This window comes from Hippopotamus amphibius, chromosome 4, assembly GCF_030028045.1.
Source record: "Hippopotamus amphibius kiboko isolate mHipAmp2 chromosome 4, mHipAmp2.hap2, whole genome shotgun sequence".
In the NCBI taxonomy this organism is placed as follows: Eukaryota; Metazoa; Chordata; class Mammalia; order Artiodactyla; family Hippopotamidae; genus Hippopotamus; species Hippopotamus amphibius.
Genome location: NC_080189.1, coordinates 185062208 through 185083790, shown reverse-complemented (window position 1 = coordinate 185083790; position 21583 = coordinate 185062208). Strand labels below are relative to the sequence as shown.

General features: G+C 54.0%; 1 protein-coding gene and 1 non-coding gene across 5 annotated transcripts in view; one reads left to right on the top strand and one right to left on the bottom strand.

Annotated features, from left to right (window-relative positions):
* Positions 1–776: 776 nt before the first annotated feature.
* Positions 777–21583, bottom strand: part of TECPR2 (tectonin beta-propeller repeat containing 2) — a 93632-nt gene continuing 72825 nt past the window's right edge. For all 4 annotated transcript variants that reach the window (XM_057730654.1, XM_057730655.1, XM_057730658.1 and 1 more), the window contains 3 exons: positions 5477–5618; positions 4976–5125; positions 777–4687 (listed from right to left, as the gene is read on the bottom strand). In XM_057730654.1, coding sequence (XP_057586637.1) covers positions 4536–4687; positions 4976–5125; positions 5477–5618 — 444 coding nt within the window. In that variant the 3' untranslated portion in view covers positions 777–4535. The remainder of the gene's footprint in view (positions 4688–4975; positions 5126–5476; positions 5619–21583) is intronic.
* On the top strand, positions 11263–11369 carry LOC130852908 (U6 spliceosomal RNA). The gene has a single exon (XR_009053608.1). It is a non-coding gene; the product is annotated as a U6 spliceosomal RNA (small nuclear RNA).

Below are 21583 nucleotides of genomic sequence, written 5' to 3'. Positions count from 1 at the left end.
GGCTGTGCAGACCCGAGCTTCTGTCCCAGCAGAAGGGAGTGGACGTGCAGGAGCCCTGCTCCACAGCGACTGGTTTTGTCCTGTTACCCTGTAAAATTGGGGCATAACTGACATAATAAAGGCACAGACTTTAAGTCTGTGGTTTGAGAAGTCATGACCAATGTCAACACATGTAACCACCCTAATCGAGGCAGGTGAAGATAAGAGATGTCTATCTTCAGTGATTTCTTTTTTTTGGCTGCACCACGCAGCGGCTTGCGGAACCTTAGTTTCCCGACCAGGGATTGAACCTGGGCCCCAGGCAGTGAAAGTGCTGAGTCCTAACCACTGGATCACCAGGGAATTCCTGTATCTTCAGTGATTTTAAAAAAGAATTTCTGCTTATAAAATGCATGCTTACGGTAGAACACTCGGATTGCGCAGAGAAATCCAGGGCAGGATGTGGTAGGGCCCCTACCATGCGGCTCCCACATAAAGGGGCCTCCTGCCTGCCGGCATCCCACCACCCAGACAACCACTGCTAGTGTTTTGGTGTATTTTCTTCCAGTTTTTTCTATGCACATATATACATGTTAAATTTTTTTCTATGCATATTTTGTACATAGGACATCAGATCAAATTTAGTACTTAAAAACTTACTGTAGAATAAGCATTTCCATATATTGTAAAACACTGTAAATATGATTTTTGAGAAGCCTTTGGTGTCTATTTTGTGATACTTGATTCAGCTAGCGTTGATACGATAAAGAGCTGATGTTAGAACTGAGCCTTTAAAATGGAAATTTTATTTATTTTTGGAATAAATAGTACATTTACATGGCTCAAATTCAAAAGATACAAAAACGTACCGACCAGACCACCGTGACCAGCTGCTTGTGTAGGGTCTTTCTGCCCCTTCTTTGCCCCCTGGAATTAGAAAAAGATTTCAAACCCACCAAAAGTACATTGTGTGTACATTTCACTGCCTCCCTCTCCCTGTACCTATATGATCTCTTACAAAACCACATCATCATTACTACCCCAAGAGATGTAACACTGATACCATAAATAACTGTAACATATGCTCTGAACACATTTCTTCCAGGAGCACACACACTTTTTCACAGCTGCATACTGTTTCATGAGAGGAATGTTTTTAGTGTTTCACAATTACAAACGATGCTGCACTCTATGTTTAACCCCGACTTAGGGTTTGTTCTTGAGGACAGGTTTCCAGAAGTAGGGAGTTGAGGGCCCGAGGGTTTTAAGGCTGCTGCTGGACTGCGTGGCTGTCCCAGAAGGGCCGTGCTGACGGGGGCTTCTCCTTCTCCGCTTGTTCCATCTGCACCCCACCCTGGGTGCTCACGAAGCAGTGCCCTTTCACCTCCTTTGTCCATATATGTGTCTTAGGTGTTCCTCCTGCTTGTTTCCCCTTTTCATTTTATGCGGGGTTTTTAATTTACAGCATCTTTATATTTTGAAGAAATCAAATATACTATTTTTCTCTGAATTTCCCCACCACTTTTAAGTTTAGAAAGCGCCTGCCATCCAGAAATCAGATGCTTTTTTTAATTTATATATTTTTAGCTGTGTGGCACGGCATGTGAGAGCTTAGTTCCCCGACCAGGGATTGAACCCCAGACCCCTGCAGTGGAAGCTCAGAGTCTTAACCACTGGACCGCTGGGGAAGTCCCAGATACTGTTGTTAGCCCCCAGTGTTAAGATTCTGTAATCCAGTTACTGTTTATTTTACCCAAAGGGTTAAGCAGTGTCCCCATCCGTTGTGAAGTCCCCCTCCCGTCCCCTCGCCTGCAGTGCCGCCTTCATCTTGCTGACTCTCCCCACGGGCCTCGCTGGGCTGCCCGACGCCACTGGCCCTTCCATCCACGTCCTGCTTCATTCGCTGGCCCTTGTCATCACTCTTGGCAATTCTCACCTGTTTCTTCTCAAGACAGTGAGGTGGCATCAGGTAGCACAGGGTGAGTCCCACAGAGCTGGGTTCCAATCCCAGCACTCCCTGCGTTGCCTTGAGCAAGTCACTTCACCTCTCCGTCTCAGCGGGGCTAATGCTATTTACCTCTCGGGGCCCCAGTGAGGATGTGGAGCTGCAGACGTGAGCGCCTCAGAGCACGTCTGACAGTCAAGGGCATGTCTGTGGCACGAATATTATTTTACGGAGTCTTCTCTGCCTTTCCCCAACAAAAACATCCCAGTGGGCATATTCTGACAAAGTGAGTGAAACCCATAAACCTGTGGAAAGGACTGACGTCTCTGCACCATGGCTGTGGTCTTCCATCAGCAATGTCTTCCGGATGCAAGCTTTCCCGGAAGTCTTCCGTAAAGCCTGGCCATCTCTCCACCGAGTCTGACATTTCTTGTTCAGGTTGTTTCCTGGCACGGGCTGCGTCCTGCTGCTGTCGTGGATGTCGTCTTTTTCCAGGTGCTGGTTTCCGCAGGGCGCGTCTGGTGTCTGGTTTTGTGTCGTGGCTGGAGACTTGGACCCAGGGTCCTGAGCCCCCGGAGCCTGCCCACAGCAGCCCCGCATGCTGCCTCACGGGAGGCTGCGCTGCCCGGGGGCCCCTCTGGAGTGGCATCCCCCAGGCCAGCCCCCGGGGCAGACGGGTCGTGAAATGATGTCCGCGCACACCCTCCTGGCTGTGGGGCTGGGCTGGCAACACCAGCAGCAGATTCTTCGCGGTACCAGCGGGAACAGCCTTCACGAGTGCTCACGCAGGGCACCTTCTCACCACTCAGACATCAAACTCGACTGGGCTTGGAAAAGTCTAGTTTATTGCACTGTCTCAAAGCACAACTAAAAAAACCAGAAAGAAAACTGTACAAAGCACTGAAGCTACAAGTAGTTTAAAAGTATCAAACTAGACTGGGGTTTAATTGCACTAAAGTCCCGCGAGAGCGCTGCTGTCTGAGGAGCCGGGCAAGGCACAACATACGCAGAAGAGGCGCCTCAGCCAGCCTGGGGCGGCCTCTGCTGTCACCAAACTTTAAAAAAAAAGGACTCTATAAAAGTGAAGTGTGAGGGCTTCCTAGGTGGCGCAGTGGTTGAGAATCCGCCTGCCAATGCAGAGGACACGGGTTCGATCCCTGCTCCAGGAAGATCCCACATGCCACGGAGCAACTAAGCCCGTGCGCCAAAAAAAAAAAAAAAAAACGAAGTGTGAAGTAAGATGTGGGATTTCAGCATCTTGTCCTCATTTAGACTTTGCAAAACCTCCACTGTCATGGCTGGCTGGGTCCTGTCAGAGAACACATCTTATCGCTCTTCACCTGTGGCTCCCAGACACACTTGCTTAGTAGAAAACAGGCATTGAGTAACTGGGCCCAGGGCCAAGGGCAGGCTAAAAAAAGCAGCCAGGCTGGAGTCCTGCCGTGGGACTGCCTCCAGGAGGGACGGGCGGCGGGCGCAGGGCGGGTGCGCGGCTTCCGAGTCCTACAGCTCAGGTGCCAGAGACTAGAGTGGGCGCTGCAGGCCGAGCCCAGGGGCGGAAGTCTGCCACGGCCACAGCAACCGACCACAGCAGGCACCAGCTTCAACCCTGTGGGGGCGCCCACCCAGACGCCCGCAGACAGTGCCTGGCTGCCCCTTGCGGCCAGCAGGCAGGTCCCGCGGCACAACGCCCACCCTCTGAAGCTGCAGCAACAGTGCAGGCTCGGGATCAACCATGGGAAGGAACGAAAGGCCTTCCGCTGGTTTCAGAAAATACATTTCTCTTCTAAATTTGTAAGATTTGATTTCAAATGAGGTATCTCATGTAGTTTTGTAATACAGCAAACAAAAAAGGCAATAATTAGTAGATTCATCCTCTGAGGGCGCTTCTGGTTTTCACGACGTCACCAGCAGCAGGGCTGAGTGTCACCCTAGGACATTCCTACGTCACTAACATGGCTAAGGTCCCGCGTCCGACCACACCTGCCTCGGATACACGCGCACACGTCCACATGCCGGTTCTCCCACTGGCCTTTATTGTTCTGGCTGAGGTGTGTTCTGCTGGAGGCGAGCCTGGCCCCCTGAGAGTGGGCAGGGAGGGTGTGCGTGGTGTGTGCGTGGGTGTTCCCATCCTGGCACAGCTGGCTTCCCATCTGGCGTGTCCAGCACGGGATGCGGGCTGGGACCTGTGTCTCAGAGAGGAGGTGGAGGGACCCTGTGATGGAGAAGCCGCCGTCCCAGGAACACATTCATAGGGTGGACAGCACGGACCTTGGGCTCACGGGCCCGGGAGTGGTCAGTGATGAGAAGGTGACTGCAGCACGCGGTGGTGACTGTAGTGCATGCAACTGGAGCAGCCACTGTCCCCACGCGGGGATGACCTCAGCGGGCGTTCAGAGGCACTGCTGCTACAGCAGCGGCTCCGGACCGCTCAGCTGAGGCCGTGGGTTCTGGAACGAGACGGAACACACACGGATGAAAGCAAGAGTGGGGCGTCCAACCTGGCTAGACATGTCTGATGAGAGCTGGTGAGGCGTGTCCAAGGCGGAGTGACTCAAAACCGACGATGTTCACCACATGAGCCTCGGTGGCCTCCCTCCTGAGAGCGCCCTCAGATGACCTCCCACTCGTCCTCCAGGTCCTCGGGGTGGGGGGTGCTGGCGTGGCTGCTCTGGGCGCCGTGTGAGTGGCTGAAAGTCCTTGTCAGCCGCTGGAGGAGGCAGCCGGGGGGGCCCACTGCCCACAGCTCGTCTGACGAGGTCACTGCAGGGACAAGAGCCGGCCACACGCCCGTTACTCCCCGGCCCAGCTCCACGTCCGCACGCAGCACTGCCTAGCGGTGGGGTCCCGGGCATCCCCCAGCCAACCTGTTGCCTCAGCTTCCCCAGTCTTCAAGTGGGCAGCCCAGTGCCCTGTCCTCTTCCTGAGAGACCCTGCAGAGTCCGGATGCTGGGTCCCCCAGCCGTCAGGTGTGACCCAGCCCCGTGGGAGCAGCACCCCCTGCCCCGCCGAAGCCCCACCGACACCGTCCACGGGAGCCCCGGCGCCTGCCTGTGAAGCACGTCACGTTCCCAGGAATCTTCTTCCAGTAGTCTCCGGCGGGGTTTTTGTCGGTGACACCGTACCGTCGCGCGAGATCCCCGCTGGGGCAGCGAGCCCACACGGTCCTGGCACTCAGGGCCAGCTGGCAGGCCTGCAGCCCTGCAGGCAAACAGGGTGTCCATCTGTTCTCAGACCCCAGCCACAGAAGGGATGGAATGACCCTCCCCGAGCCTGCTCTCCCCCGGACTTGGCGTGGAGTGGGAGCCCAGGGAAAGGACGCCCTGTCTGCAGGGCTGGCGAGGCTGCCAGAGCCTGAGACCGGAAGACCAGAGGCCCAGGCGGTCCGGAAGTGATCGTCCCACAAGGAACCCATGAACACGGGCTAGCGCTCTGCTTACGGGGTCCCCACACGGGGAACACTGAGGTAGACACTTGCTGTCACCTGTCTCAGCAGAGCCTCCGAAACAAAACAAGCCCCAGGTGTGGCTGCTGCCTGCCCAGTGCCTCTACCTGGCACATGTTCCCAGTCGGTCCCCACCGGCATCTCCTCCGTGATCCCAACTCGGACGTGCACGTTCCACCTGCTGTCCAGGGCCCACAGCATCTGGTCGTTGGGGCTGGCATGGACGCTGACCAGGGTGACGCCGGCGGGCTGCAAGCAGGAAGGGCCTTTCCTCAGGGAAGGAGGTGGGGGCACATGGTTTTGGGAGGGCGGTTCCCGTGCAGCCCACAGCCGCCTGGTGTGGCAGGAGTGGCGGGCATGGGAGCCAGGCCTGTCCCCAGAGCACAGCCTCACAGGGACAGAAACGCCAGGCAGACCCAGACCAAGGGACCTCCCACCAAACAAGGGGCCCCAACTCTTCAGCAGCTGCATGTCCTGGGAACAAAGATGGGCCAGGTGACAGGGGAAGGAAGGGACACGGGGAGAAGACCCGCGGGATCCCAGGCCAGGAGGGGCGGGCTGTGTCACGGGCAGCAAGGGACAGCGGGTGCTGCAGGGGAGGGGGTGGCTGGGGGCCTGGCCTCTGAGGGTCCTCACAAGCCCGTGCTCACAGCTTCACGTGCAGAGAGAAAGCAAACATGGCCCGGTCTCGGCAGTGGGTGGCCCCGGGTGACTCTGAGGCTATGGGAGTTGACTGAAATCTGCCTGCAAGTTTTCTGTTTGCGGTTTTTCAAAGTGAAAGTTTAACTTTATAAATTATAAAGATAAAAACCACAAAAAAATGCAGTTGCCGTTGGGCGTGCTGGGACAGAAGGCCCCTGGCGGGGGGTGTGGGGGGGCACATGGACCCATACGGGAGCTTGATCGGGGGGGCCGGGCAGCCTGGGGAGGGCTCGAGGCGGGTGTCTGGGGAGCAGGGCCTCCCCACTCACGCCCCGAGCCGTTTTCTGCCCTGCTTGTCACACAGACGGGGCCAGGCCAAGGGCCAGGCCAGCGGTGCGGAGCGGCCATGAGCATCGCAGGAACAGGAACCGGCAGGAAACAGCGACCCTGCTCCGCCTCGCTTCGGGGAAGGGTTGCTCTAGGCCCAGCCTCCGGTTGCACAGGATGAGGGGCTACAGGGAGGGCACGGAGGGCCTTGCAATCACTCTGCAAAGCGGGGCTAAGCGGAGAAGACAGGGCTGTGCCCTCACGGCATCCAGAGAGGTGCCGCAGCCGCCCCCACGTTCCCTGGTGAGCCTGAGTGGGACTGTGCCGGCACCACACGGAGCACAGATGCGGCTGGCAGTGCCCTCCGTGTGTGCCTGTGAGAGATGCCATCAGAGGTCATGGGCTCGGTGAGCTGAGGAGCGTCCCCAGTCCTTCTCCGTTAAGAACATAAATACTAAAAGCGCCCTTCGCTTTCCCACGACTGGTGTGGCTGTGGCTTCCTCAGCGCCACTGAGACGGGGGTCTGTGCCCTCCCCTGGGATCCAGCCTGTCACTTCTTCGACCAACAGAACACGGCGGAAACATCCCGACGGCAGGGCCGAGCCTGGTCTCCAGGAGCAGGCAGTTTCGGCTCCTCCTCTCAGAGGCCGGCCACGGAGACGTCTGCAGCGTGGCGGCCCCGTGGAGGGGAGAGGAGTGTGCACGGCCCACGGGGGCCCCGCCGCGGGGCAGCAGCGAGCACTATGCGCACGGCAGCCCAGGCCCAGGCCCCTGAGAGCGGCCAGTGGTAAGCCGCGGTCTGCAGCCACGCGCTTCCGAGGCAGCACGCGGTGGACCAGCGGACAGTGCAGAGACGGACGGAAGGTGTGGCGGGGGAGAGAGGAGGGAGCGGGAGGGCGGGTGGTGGAGGAGCCCTTGGAGGCGGGTGGGAGGAGCGTGGCCTCCGGCGCCCCGGCTCTCTCCTCTCCACCCCGGGCTCCCCTGATCGCCGGGATGGCTCTGAGCTGAGAACCCCCTCGGCTCCTCACCGCCCTGTCTGGGTGCCGTCCAGCCTGCCGCCCTCTGGCCACCAGCCTTCCCAGGACACCGGGGGGCCCCACGTGCCTGCCTGCCTTGCTCCCACGTCTTCCGACGGCCCAGAGAATACTGCAGACCCTCCTCAGCGCAGCGTCCCTGCCTCTTCCGGGCCTCGACCCACCCTGCACAGCCCCATGCAAGTGGCCTCCCCACACGGCTCCCGGCCCTGTGAGCTACCCCTGCCCGGTCGGAGCTCCCTGGATGCCAGAGGTGCTGGGGGGTGGACGCAAGGCTCCTTGCTTCCCTCTGGATGTTGTCTGAGTCCAGCTTTTCACTTGCTCTCGTCCAATAAAAAAGATAGCTTTTTATGGAAGGGTCACATACCTTTAAAGACCAACACAAACCCTAAGTGTACCGCTTGGCAGGTTTTCATCAAGAAGCAGCGCCCGAGCAGGGGCCCCCGCCACGCGCCCCAAGCACCCCCCAGATCCCACACGAGACTCGAGGACGTCTGGAAGGGACCTGAACCTCACGCGCAGGGGAGGCAGTGGCAGGGCAAGGACGTAAGCCAGCCCTCAAAGGACAGGAGAGCGGAAGCAGCTGGGATAAGAGCAGGGACATGGCTAACTGCACGTTATGAGGATGAGCAAGGCATCCTTACGGACACATCCGACGAGGGGTGTTATCGTGCAGCATTTCCCAGGCTGGGTTCCACAGAACACCATGCCACCCCACGGCTCCTGGACTGCCTGCCTCCTGGACACACACCTCCACCTAGAGCCACGCAGTCATCTGCTCAACAAACACGGAGCACCTTCAAAGCTGGGCGCCCGGGAAACCTCCCCTGCAGACAGCCACGCACCTGTCCTCACAGCCTCCCTTCCCCTGGGGGCTGGGCCAGGCAAACACATCAGGGCTGAGTCAGATAATGGGGAGAAGGGCCAGGGGAACCCCATGACATGAGGGAGGGTGGGAGCCTGAAGGCTGGTGCAGGTTCCAAAGCAGCACAGAGGCGGGGTGGCTGGAGGCCAGGGTAGCCAGAGGCGGGTGAGTGAGGAGGGAGAGGAAAGGAGGCAGCAGATTTTGTGCTGAGGGAGGTGTGGACAGAGAGAGGAGTGACGCGAAGGGACACTGCTGCTGCAGACAGACCTCAGGGAGGCCCGGACAGAACGGGGCCTGTGCTGAAAGCTGGTGGAATGATCCAGGTGAGAGACGGCAGCTGGCGGCGCTGGGGAGGACCCAGGAGAGGCCGTCCATGCTCGGATTCTCAACACGGGCTGCTCACACCAGCCACCCAGAGGGCCCGGGCCTCGGCATTTGAAACGCCCACTGGTCACTGGTGTCCCGTCGTGGCGGGCAGGTAGGGGTGGGGGTTCTTTGAAAACACTTTAGTAGGATAATAAAAAGTGGCAGGCAGGGCTGGGCAGTGCCAGCAAGTGTTGCTCAGAGGTCAGGAGGGACAAAAAGTGGGCTCCTCAGCAACCCCTGGAGAGCTGGGGGTGGGCGGTGGAGGGGGCAGCCAGGGGCCGTTGAGCCAGACAGCAAAGGGCTCAAAGGAGAAGACGACAAGGGCACTGAGGACCCCGGGCAAGACCAGGCTGCTGTGGGTCTACGCAAGTCGGCTCCTGGGAGAGACAGGGCTGTGGGAGGAGGGTGGTTAAGACTCTGGGAGAGGAGGAGGGGCAGGCGGAGTCCTGGGGCCACGGGGGAGGGGCGGGGAGAGGCGTAGAGGACTCCTTTCTTAGAGACAGGTCTTGTCACGGGGAGGGGAGGAGACAGTACAGAAGAGCTGCCAGGTGCCCCCCCTCCCCGCCAGCCCCACGAGTGGCCACCTCCTCTGGGACACAGAGGTCACGGCCCTGGCGATGGTTCTGTGTCTCCCATGTGCCTTGGTCACCTGCGTCCTGAAGGACGATCAAGCAATGGGCCCCGAGGAATGTTTGTTGATAAAGTGGAGAGGATGGAGGTTCTGGAAATTCACTGACTGGTGCTTACCAGCCAGCCAGCCCCCTACTCACTCATCATCCACCACTGACCTGTTCACCCGTCACCTATGCATCTCCCATCCACACGCCGCCACCCACCCGCCCATCCTGCCTCCACCGGCCTCCTATCAACCCCGACCATCCAACCGTATTTGTGTGAGCACGTACCATGTGGCAGGCACGGTGCTGGGTGCTGGGGGTCAATTTTCTTGACTCCTGGATTTCCAGGTCTGGTGAGAGACACGTCGTTAATCAAACAGTCCCACAAGGACATGTCAGACTGCAACAGGTACGGGGAGCTATGAAGGTGAAGAACGTGGTGCTCTGAAAGCATATATCTGGGGTCGGACAGCAGGTCAGGGAGGGCTGCCCTAGGAGCTGTCGGCTGAAGTGAAGGATGAAGGGGAAAGAAGCAGGAGAAGAGGACAGGCAGAAGCGGACGGGAGCAAGAGCACATGCAAAGGAGGGAGCAGGCTGCGGCTGGGGGGCTGGGGCTGCCTCCTAGGTCCCAGGAAGGTCTGCTGGGGCTCGCGACTCAGAGATCAGAGGTTTACACAGAGAGAGGTTTGGAAGTGTATCTGAGGGCAGAAGGCAAGAAACAAGATGCAATGAACAAGAGGACCTCCCAGCCAAACTGAGGACTCGGAGCAGGTCAGATGGGCACAGCCCCCTGGCCTCTGGGAGAACAGCGGTTAAGCTGGAGGCAGTATGGGAAAGACAGGCACCTGCCTAGGGAGGTTCCATGATGTCACCCACCCTCTGCCACCCACCCCTGAGAGCTCCTGAACACAGCCCAAGAAATGTTGCTTCACAAAAGTCCACAGGAAAAAGTTCCAATGACTTTACTCCCCATGGTCAAACAGGGCCAAAATGCCAAGAGGGGCTGAACAGAAAGCAGCTATGAAGACTTCCCTACCCACAAACTGGCCATTTTCAAACTAGGAGACTAGCTCTTGCTGAACCCCAGACCCCTCCCAAGGGAAGATGGGTAAGACCAGAGTGGTTCTCAAACCCTGGAGTCCCCGGGGCCTGAGTAGGGACCTTGTTAAACTGGCACATTCCTGGTCTCGGGGCCAGACTTTCCACATCAGACTTTGGGGCTGGAGCCCAGAAGTAACCTTTTAAACAAGTTCTCCAGGTGATGTGGGCTACCTTCTGCAAAACAACGCTCCACACTCTGGTGTAGAAGAAGGCAAGTAGAGGTAGGCAAGGTAATACTACTTAAAGTGATCCACGGATTTCAGTGCAATCCTTATAAAATCCCAGCTGGTATTCTTACAGAAATGGAAAAGCTGACCCTAAAATTCGTATGGAATTCCAAGAGACCCTGAACAGCCAAAACAATCTTGAAAAAGAACACAGTATGGAAGACTCATACTTCCTGATGTCAAAATTATCATAAAGCTACAGTAATTAAATAGTGTGACACTGATATAAGGACAGATGTGTAAATCAATGGAATAGAATTGAGAGTTCAGAAATAAATCCATACAGTCAAGTGATTTCTGACAAGGTTGCCAAGATCATTCAATGAGCAAAGAGTAGTCCTCAACAAATGGTGCTGGGACAACTGGATAGCACACACAAAAGAATGAGGCTGGACCCTTACTTCACACCACACACAAAATTAACTTAACATGGATCAAAAATAAATGTAAGAGCTAAATCTGGTAATGGTTTCTTAGATATGGCATCAATAACAAAAGATAAATTGGACCTCATCAAAATTAAAAACTTTGTACATCAAAGGACCCCACACAGAGGGACGTCCCTGGTGGTCCAGTGGCTAAGACTCTGCACTCCCAATGCGGGGGGCCCAGGTTCGATCCTTGGTCAGGGAACTAGATCCCGCATGCTGCAACGAAGACCTGGCGCAGCCACATAACTAACTAAATAAATATTTTTTAAAAAAGGACCCCATAGGGCTCGCTTCGGCAGCACGTATACTAAAATTGGAACGATACAGAGAAGATTAGCACGGCCCCTGCGCAAGGATGACACGCAAATTCGTGAAGCGTTCCATATTTTTTATTATTATTTTTTTATTTTGGCCCAATAAATTAATGTCTTTTTGGTAATGATAAAAAAAAAAAAAAAGGACACCATAAAGAAAGTGAAAAAACCCATAGGTAGAATAAGAGAAAATATTTCAAAATCACATATCTGATAAGGGCCTCGTAACCAGAATAAAGAACTCTTAAAATTCAACAACAACAACAAAATAAACTCCAACAACAAAAAGACAAACAACTGAATTTTAAAAAGGGCAAAGGACTTGAATGGACATTTGTTCAAAGATGTACAAATGGCCAACAAACACATGGAAAGACTCTCAGCATCATTAATGCTCCACGTCATCAGGGAAACGTGAGCGAAAACCACAATGAGGTATCGCCTCACACTCAGTAAGACAGCTGAAAAAAGGAAACGGAAAACAAATATTGGTAGGGATATGGAGAAATAGGAACTCTCACGTATGCTGCCAGGATGTCAAATGGTGCAGCTGCTGTGGAACACAGTTTGGCAGTTCCTCCAGAGGTTAAGCATAGAATTATTACCACATGACCCAGAAACCCCACTCCTACACATACACCTAAAGAATTGGAACACATGTTCAAACAGAAGCTACATGAATGCTTCCGGCAACATTCTTAACAATAGCCAAAAAGTGGAAACAACCCACATGTCCACCAGCTGATGAGTGTGTAAACAAAATGTGGTCTTATCCAATCAACGGAATAATATTCAGCAACAAAAAGGGATGAAGTACTGATACTGATACCATGTGGATGAGCCTCAAAGACATGATGCTCAGTGAAGGAAGCCAATCACAAAAGGCCACACACAGTGTGACTCCATCTGTATGGAGCACCCAGGACAAAAGGCAGCTCAGTGGCTCAGGGTAGGGGCGGGAGGGGTGGAGAGTGGCTGCTGCTGGGTACGGGGCTTCCTGCTGGGACAATGAAACTGCTCTGCAACGACACAGTCATGGAAGCTACACAACACTGTGAACGTACTAAATGCCACTGACAGTACATTTTATGTATGTGTATTTTACCACAATTTTTTAAAAAACAAAAAGTAGACAGGCCTTGGTTGTGACAACGCACTATCATTCTGCACGATGCCATCACTGGTGGAGACTGGGTAAAAAGGCACACAGGGTCTCTATTATCTCCTACAAATGCATGTGAATCTGCAGTTACCGCAGTAAAAATCTCAATGAGAAAAAGAAGTAGGGACTTCCCAGGTGGCGCAGTGGTTAAGAATCCGCCTGCCAGAGCATAGAAAAATCATACAAATCAACCAGTTTGCAAGGCAGAAATAGAGACACAGATGTAGAGAACAAACATATGGACACCAAGTGGGGAAAGCGGGGAGGGTCGGGGGGGAATGAATTGGGAGATTGGGATTGCCATATATACATTACTAATAAGAAAAAAAATACCAAATTGTACACTCTAAATATATGCAGTTTATTGTTAAAAAAAAAAAAAAAAAAAAAAGAACCCACCTGTTAATGCAGGGGACATGGGTTTGATCCCTGGATCCCCGGTCCAGGAAGATCCCACATGATGCGGAGCAACTAAGCCCATGTGCCGCAACTAGTGAGCCTGTGCTTTAGAGCCCGTGGGTCACAATTACTGAGCCCATGTGCCACAACTACTGAAGCCACTTGCCTAGAGCCCGTGCTCCGCAACAAGATAAGCTACCCCAATGAGCCCGCGCACCACAACGAAGAGTAGCCTCCGCTTGCCGCAACTAGACAAAGTCCGTGTGCAGCAATGAAGTCCCAACACAGCCAATACATAAATAAATAAATAAATAAATTTATTAAAAACACAGGCAGCCTAAAATTTTGGTTTATTCATATTCAAAACTTCACAAAAATGAAAAAAAGAAAAAAGGATGCAATTTGTAAAATGGAGGAAATAAGGAGTTTAAGATTTAAAAATCACTGGAAATGCTGAAAAATTATGTATAATCTTGGTGTGTTTCCAAAGACTGTGAGAGCGTATGTGTGTATGGGTACGTGTGCAAGTGTGTGTGTGGGTGTGCACCCGCTCCTGCTTATTTTTAAGTGTCCTTTAAAGATGAGCTGCAGGGCGGGTGATGGGAGGGAGCCACACCCTCTTTCTGGAAGCACCCAGATTAGCGCCCCCAACACGCTTTGATATTTACAAATCAAAGGGGCTGCTCATGACTGAAAACACCCAGCCGCTATCCCATGTTCTCCAAAGATAAACACGCATTTCTAATGATTATGGACAAGTAACACCACATTTTACTTATTCCAAGTCATCCGTGTTACAGGATAAACCATTACTCTTTTCTATTAACTGAGAGACTCTCCAGAATTTATTTGATACACTGAGATCTTGACTGGACATGATGCTGAAGTTAAGGGGTGCCGTTCTCACACGATGGACGTTTTCACATGAAGTGTTCATGTTCCTGAACTGGGACTCCAAAGGCCTTGCCGCTGTGTACACTGGCCTGGGGGACCAGAGTGAGGGATTCATCTTAGTTGCCAGGTACAGCGAAATCACAGCTGAACTTAGACAACATGAACTGGAAATGTGACAGGTTCTGTGTCTCCTGGAATTAAGACAAGCTTGTTTTTGAGTTATATACAGTATTTGGTAATTCTGACTCCAAGCTTCTCATCTAGTATATTCCCCTAAGAATTCCAACTACAGCTGCTAAGTTAGTTGTGGCAAGATCACACACTCTGAAGACATCCAGATGGCCAAAAAGCACATGAAGAGAGGCTCAGCATCACTATTTATTAGAGAAATGCAAATCAAAACTACAATGAGGTATCACCTCACACCGGTCAGAATGGCCATCATCAAAAAGTCTACAAACTGTAAATGCTGGAGAGGGTGTGGAGAAAAGGGACGCTCCTACACTGTTGTTAGGAATGTAAACTGGTACAGCCACCATGGAGAACAGTATGGAGGTTCCTTAAAAAACAAAAAATAAAATTACCATATGATCCAGCAATCCCACTCCTGGGCATGTACCCGGAGAAAACCATAATTCAAAAGGATGCACGCACCCCAATGTTCACTGCAGCACTATATAGTAGCCAGGACATGGAAGGAACCTAAATGTCCATTGACAGAGGAATGGATAAAGATGTGGTACATATATACAATGGAATCGTACTCAGCCATAAAAAAGAACAAAATAATGCCATTTGCAGCAATGTGGATGGACCCAGAGATGGTCATACTGAGTGAAGTGAGTCAGACACAGACAAATAACCATGATATCACGTATCTGTGGAATCTAAAAAAAGGGTACAAATGAGCTTAGTTACAAAACAGAAGTAGAGTCAAAGATGCAGAACCCAAACTTGCGGTTACCAAGGGTTAAGAGAGGGGAGGAATAAATTGGGAGACTGGGACTGACATATACACGCTACTATATATAACATAGATAACTAATAAGGACGTACTGTCTCAATACTCTGTCATGGCCTCTATGGGGACAGAATCTGAAAACGAGCAGATATATGTATGACTGATTCACTTTGCTGTACACCTGAAACTAACACAACATTGTAAATCAACTCTACCCCAATAAAAAATTTTTAAAAAAGGACCCCACACTCACAGGAGAAATGATTCTGGTAACTATGGACAATGGCAAGGTGCTGCTGACGGCTCTGGTCACCGGCCCCCGCCCTCTGCTGGGGGCAGCTGACCTAGGGAGACGTATGCAGCCCAGAGCTCGTCCACCCCTCACTCAGCGATTTTCACTAGCGTTGGTTTTCTACCTAATTTCCTGAGACTGCAAGCTTGGCCCCTGTGGTATGGGGCTTCGACTACTTCAGGGGCCTGTAAACTGGTCTCCATCCTACCTGGGGCACCAGGATCATGTGCACTGGGCGGGTGACTGCCTTGCACCATTGGCCATGGTCCCTGCTACCTGCAGGGCAACCCCTGCCCCCACCGCCCTGCCCTCTCCCCAGCAGCACCCCCTTTCTGGCCTCATGACTGGCCAGGCCCCACAGTGCTGGGCTTTGGCTCTAAGCAAAAAGGACTTCGCACCCCACCTCTGGACTCCCCTTTGCAAGTCTGTTGCTAAAACGCTCCCTGCTCTGCAAAGTCCAGCTCACAAGCTGCCTGCCTCACTGGCCCCCTGAAAGACCCCCTGCCCTACCTCTTGGCCCAAAAGGCTCATCCCAGCAGGCCTTCCCCAGTGTGCCCCCACTCCTCACTCCCCTCGAGGCTGGGCAGACTCAGAATCCGTCATAGTCTTCCGTTTTCAGAGCCCGCAGAGCTCCAAGCATAGCTGGTCTCGGAGCCTCTGTTCAAGAAACCCTCACGCAACGGGCATATCGGAGGGCAGCAAGGCTCAGGAACCCCACATGCGGAGAGGAAGGACAGCACAACCAACTCCAGCTCAAGAGAAAACACAGCCTCTTACTAAAAACTCTGGCTTTTCTGAATCCAGGGCTCACCAAAACTGATTTTGGGCTGGAAGGGACATAGGAGACCAGCTACGCCCAACTCCCTCACATTTCGGGTGAGAAAATGGGCAAAACTCAGGCTGAGAAGTGGGGGTCCTGCCCATGCATCTGGGGCTCAGACCAGAATTCTCCAGACTTGAGCAGACTGAGCCTTGTCCCAAGGAACACACCCACACACACGCGCACCCCGCCCCCACACACCCTTAGCCAGAATGTGCATAAATCTAGGCTAAAAGAAAAAAATCAAAATTTTGCAGCCAAAGGAAATACGTATCTAGACAGGTCACCGTGATGCGGACTTTCTGTGACCTCGGACGAAGTTCAGCAGGGACATCTGAGGAACACCGAGGCGGGGGGACGGGGGGCTGCAGAGCCGCGCAGACCCCGCCGGGAGAGACGCGGAACCCCTCACGCGGGCCAGACGCACCCTCTCCGTCCCCTTCCTTCCCCTCCAGGTGTCCCCGCCCTCTGCCCCAGTGAACCCTAAGTCCACCTAACATCCGTGCCACACGGTGAGCCCTGTCCTCCCCGGAGGATCCGGGCCTGGACCGAGCACCCGATGCCGCCACAGGGAAGCCCTCGGGCCGCCGAGGTGTGGGTCTGTTCAGCCCCTGGGCCGTGGCCGCAGGCGTGTCGCACCTTCCGCGTCCTGTCTGGCCCGCTCAGTTCTCCGGCGTGTTCCCCTGCAGCAGAGCCTCACGCTGCCTCTGGTCTATTCCTCCTCCCCTCACACTAGCGTGACACCCGACTCCCGTGTTAACAGCCTGCGTCTAAAGTCCTAGCCGGTGCTCAGGGTGAGCAACGGCCCAGGACGCGGGGGCCTGGACACGTCTGCCTCCGACGCAGCGTGTGACCCGGGGCAGACCCCCGCCCCCTCGGGCTCTGTGTCCTCAGCTGGAGGGGGAGCAGATGACCTGCGAGGCTCCCCCGTTAGGTTCCCACGCGCCGAGCCTGGGACGTGGCAGTTCCGGCCGCCCCGCGCCGGCGGTGCCGCCCAGGGTCTTCCCCCCACGCCCTGCGGAGCCCTGCTCGCTGAGCTGCCTTGGGCCCCTGCGGCAGGCGCCGGGGCAGGTTCACGGGAGCAGCTCTGCTACTATTGGCTGAAGCACAGGACTTTATCTGCAGCATGAGCTGCACTGCTGAAACTGCTGGCCCAGCTGAGCAAGGCCCCCAGATGCTGGGCTCCGGACGGGGGCAAAGCTCCTCTGCTTCCTTCCTCCTCCCGTCGGCCGACCGCACAGCCGGAGGGCCTCTCCCCGGGGACCCCCGCGCCGGCTCCTGTGAGTTCCTCGGCCCCGCGTCTGGTCTGAAGTGTGACTTCAGAATCCAGCAAGACACAGCATCTGCTAACTGCAGGGGGGTACGCTAAAGAAACACACTCAGAAGCAGGTTTCCTGGGCAGCTGTCACATTCTCTTCTTCCTGAGCAGGGCCTGGCGCGGTTGGCGGTTGCCGCTCTTCCTGTTCAGCCCTGGGGAGAGGACTCCAGCCCTGGCGGCTGTGCCCATGGTCGGCATCTGGGCTCCAGCACTGCTGTGACACGAGGTCTGCAGAAACTTTATCCCAGGGTGCTGGCCCCAGGTGCCTCCCAGAGCGTCTCACCTTCAGCTGCTCACCTGAACGCCCGGTGCCGAGGCCCCGCGTGCTGGCTGTTGCCCAGGCAGCCTGGGGCTGGCCGTCCGGAGCAGTGAAGCCCAGGAGGGGAAGGTCCCTGGAGATGACCCTGTGGTTTGCTCCCCTGGGACCCCACGCAGACCCTTCCCGGTGCTCGCACACACCTGTCAGCTGGGTGTTTGTTTTAACCTCTGGGTCGGGTGTTAGAGGCTGGTGAGGGGACGTCTGCAGGGCTGGGGCAGCCCATCCGTACCCTGGCAGCCCTGGACAGAGTCAGGGCCTTCCAGAGCGAGAGCGAAGGCTTAGGGTCAAATACCCCAGGGGCGGCTAACGTTTCTTAGGAACAGGGTTTGAGGAGATGGACGCTCAAAACAACAGGTGCTCCTGAATGGAGCCGTGGGAAAAAAAGGCAACATGGGGAAAAAATAAAGGAAGTGGCAAAAAACCAATTTTCCTCAAAATGGGGCTGCTCTGTCCAACAGGGTTAGACCCCATTTCTGGAGGTCTTCTCCCTCACTCGCAGACAGCACCACCGTGTTCATCAGACGACGCAATGTGTGTAACAGGGAGCCGCGCCCACCCCTCGTCACTCGACACCACGTGGAGATGCTGGGAGGATTAAAGGGAAATGAAGAAGAGGGAGGGCGTATCCTCTGAGGAGTCCTACCCCCATGAGTGTGCAGCTGGGAGGGAGGGCCTACGCCCATGGCTCTCAGCACTGGGTGCGTGTCCGAATCACCTGAAGAGCTTGAGAGCTAAGATCCCACAGTCCCTGCGGTGCGGCCCCCCTCAAAAAGTGTGTGTGTGTGTGTGTGTATTTTTATTTTAACAGAAATAACCCAATAGAGGGATTGCAGGATAAGGAAGAAAGTAGGATAAAAGCATAAAGAGAAAGAAAGCAGGAGAGAAAAGGTAAGAAAAGTAAAGGCCACTTTAGGAAGGCCACAGTACAAAAGCAGGACCAGAAGGAGCACACAGAAATGGGAGGGGCAGAGGTCAGAGGTAACTGCCAAAAGAGGAACAGGACACATCCCAGAACAAAGGCCACGAGCTCCAGGCTGCAAGGGCTCCTGGCACAAAGGATAAAGCAAGCTCCCCAGGCACACATCACGCTGCTCTCAGAATGCTGGGAACAAAGATCTTACAAACTTCCAGAGAGGAAAAAAGCAGGTCAAATATCAATGATCAGGTATCAGAATGTCTTCAGGCTTCTCAACAGCAACAGTGGACGGCAGGAGATGATGGAAGAAAACCTTAAAATTCTAAAGGAAAACAATTTCCCACCTAGACTGCTACACTCAGACAAGGCCAAGGGTGAACGCAGGCAAGACTCTCAGACATGAATGTCTCCAAAAGTTACCTCCACAAACCCTTCTCAGAAACCAACTGGAGGATAAACTCCACCAAGAAAGAGAGGAAGACACAGGATCCAGGAGAGAAGGGATCCAACGTGCGAGCAAGACAGAGGGGGACCCCAGGAAGATGGTGACCAGGGCAGACTGGAGCCAAAGCACCCAGCAGAGATGGCTCCAAGAAGAATGGGATGGAACCCGACAGATGCCGGGAGAACCTGGGGTTGAATATGTAAAACCACACAGAAAACCAGACAGAAAACAAGACAATAACCAAGCCCAGGGAAAACAGACAGTCATGCAGACAAATAAATGGAGTGCAGTTTACTGCCTGGCTCAGCTCTGAAGGGCATGCGCCCCATCACAGCCCTACAGTTCGGGAGGACGGAGGCAGGGAGGTGGGTGCACGGCTGGGGGACAGGCACCCTCCCCTTCCTGCAGGAGTCAACCAAAAACACCCAGAGCTAGAAGGATCGAGACGGAGCTCCCTATTCAGGGAGATGAAGCTAAAAGAAAGTAGTTCCCTAGAGAGGGGTCGATGGGTGGGGAGATGCGCTTCCTGGAGCACACCTTGTAGAACCAGCTGACATGTGAGCTGGGTGCGTACATGTGTGACTCTAATTAAAATAAGAACCAACCAACCAAGATGCCTGAGCCCCATCCCACGGAGCTGATCTCCAGGGGAGAGACCCTCACGTCTCACAGTCGTGCCCTCTGGATCCAGGGAAGCGCGCAGAAGAGTCTCCTCGGCTCACGGCAGACCTTCCTCACCCAGAGCCTGTTGCCCCAGCCGTCAGGGACACCAGTGCCCCTGGAGCCACCGTAAACTCTCCCGGCCAAGAGCCAAGTTCCCTGGAGCTTGAGCCCGAGGACTTCTTGAGTCTCCTCTGTCACAGGATGCCCTTACTGCCCCAGAGGGTCTCGTCAGGCACGACTAGGGTGTAGAGCCGAGAGGCACACCAGGCTCAGGACAGTCCCCAACAATGAACTGTCTCCAGTAACAAACTGCCCTACCCACAGCACCGAGGAGCAGCACACCTTCCCTACTCAGAAACACGAGCCAAACGAACCACTTGTTGGTGACTGGGAACGCCCGCTGGGTCTGCAAGGCCCAGTTCAAGGACTCTTATCGTCCACAGAAGCCAGAGCTGGCAACCCTTGGTGGCTGCGTTTCCTTCCTGGCTGCCACCCTGACATACTGCCCCCTCTGCTTTTGGTCACTTAACATTTACCTCGGGACTTCCCCGGTGGTCCAGTGGGTAAGACTCCGAGTTCCCAATGCAGGGGGGGCTCCGGTTCGAAGCCCTGGTCAGGGAACTAGATCCTGTGTGTCGCAAGTAAGACCCAGAGAGGCATAAATAAATAAATATTTTAAAACAAAAACAAAATCCAAAAAAACCCCCAAAACATCTATCTCCCTCCAGAGGCGGCCTCCCTCACCCCTGCTCCCCTGTAACACCCAGCACACACAGCGCACTATCGTGTTCGTTTAAATTTTTTTACTGTTTGATACAAGTTTTAAACAGCTCGACAGAGGTATGACTGACACATGATAAAATGCACACATTTAAAGTGTACAATTTGTGCCAGTTCCCTGGTGGTCCAGCAGTTAGGACTCGGTGCTTTCACTGCTGGGGCCCAGGTTCAATCCCTGGTTAGGGAACTAAGATCTTGCAAGCCACATGGCACGGCCAAAAAAAAAAGTGTACAATTTGATAACTGTTTCCCCACATCACTCCTTCATAACCCCTCCCAGTCCTGCTGCATCCACAGATCCCCAAGCAACCACTCATCACTGCAACTACAGACAAGTCCGCGTTCTCTAAATCTTATATCATTAATCACTGTGTATGAGTGTATATATACATGTATTATTTTTTCACCTGACTTCTTCACTCAACATAATTACTTCATCAAACTGGGAACATTTTCAGCCATATTTCCTCAAGTGTTTTTCCCGTCACCTCTTCCTCTCTTCTCCTTTGGGGCTCTGACTACATTTATATTAGACCACGTGCAGTTGCTCACTCATGCCCTGCACTTTCTTCCCAAGTCTCTTTTCTCTCTGTTTCAGTTTGGAAGGTTTTTATCACCGTGTCTTCGAGAACACCAGTCTTTCCTCCTATGTCTACCCTGCCACTGATCTGCATCTCAGGGATTACCATTTGTATCTCAGGGATTACAGACGTCTACAAAGTTTGATTTGGGTCTTTTTTATAGCTCCCACTTTCTACTGAACGTGTGCAATCTTTCCCCAGCTTCCAGAACATAAAGGATAAAGCCATAGCAAGGGTTCCAATGCCCTGCCTATGCATTTTATTTGTTTGTTTATTTTTTGCTGTACTGAGTGGCTTATGGGATCTTAGCTCCCTGACCAGGGATTGAACCTGGGCCCTTGGCAGTAAAAGCACTAAATCCTCACCACTGGACCGCCAGGGAATTCCCCGTCCACAATTATTATAATAACTGTCCTTCTGATAATCTTCTAAGCAGCCTCTTCACAAGGGCAGGGGCCACGCCTCCCACTCCCCACACACAGCCTCGCTGTCTGAACTGGACACAGTCAAGATCCCGCCGTCACAGAGAGCGTACCAACAGAGCTCTGGGAACACGTCTGATTAGTTCCCAGGACTGATTCTTCTTCGCGGATTACTCAGCTATGAATTAACTACTCACTCCATAAGTAATACAAGTTCACTGCAGGACGTCCACCACACAGACGTGAGTGAAAGGAAGGAAGACAATCAGCTGCAGCAGCACAGCACGGCTGTAACCACCGCTTCCCTCTTGCTGTTTA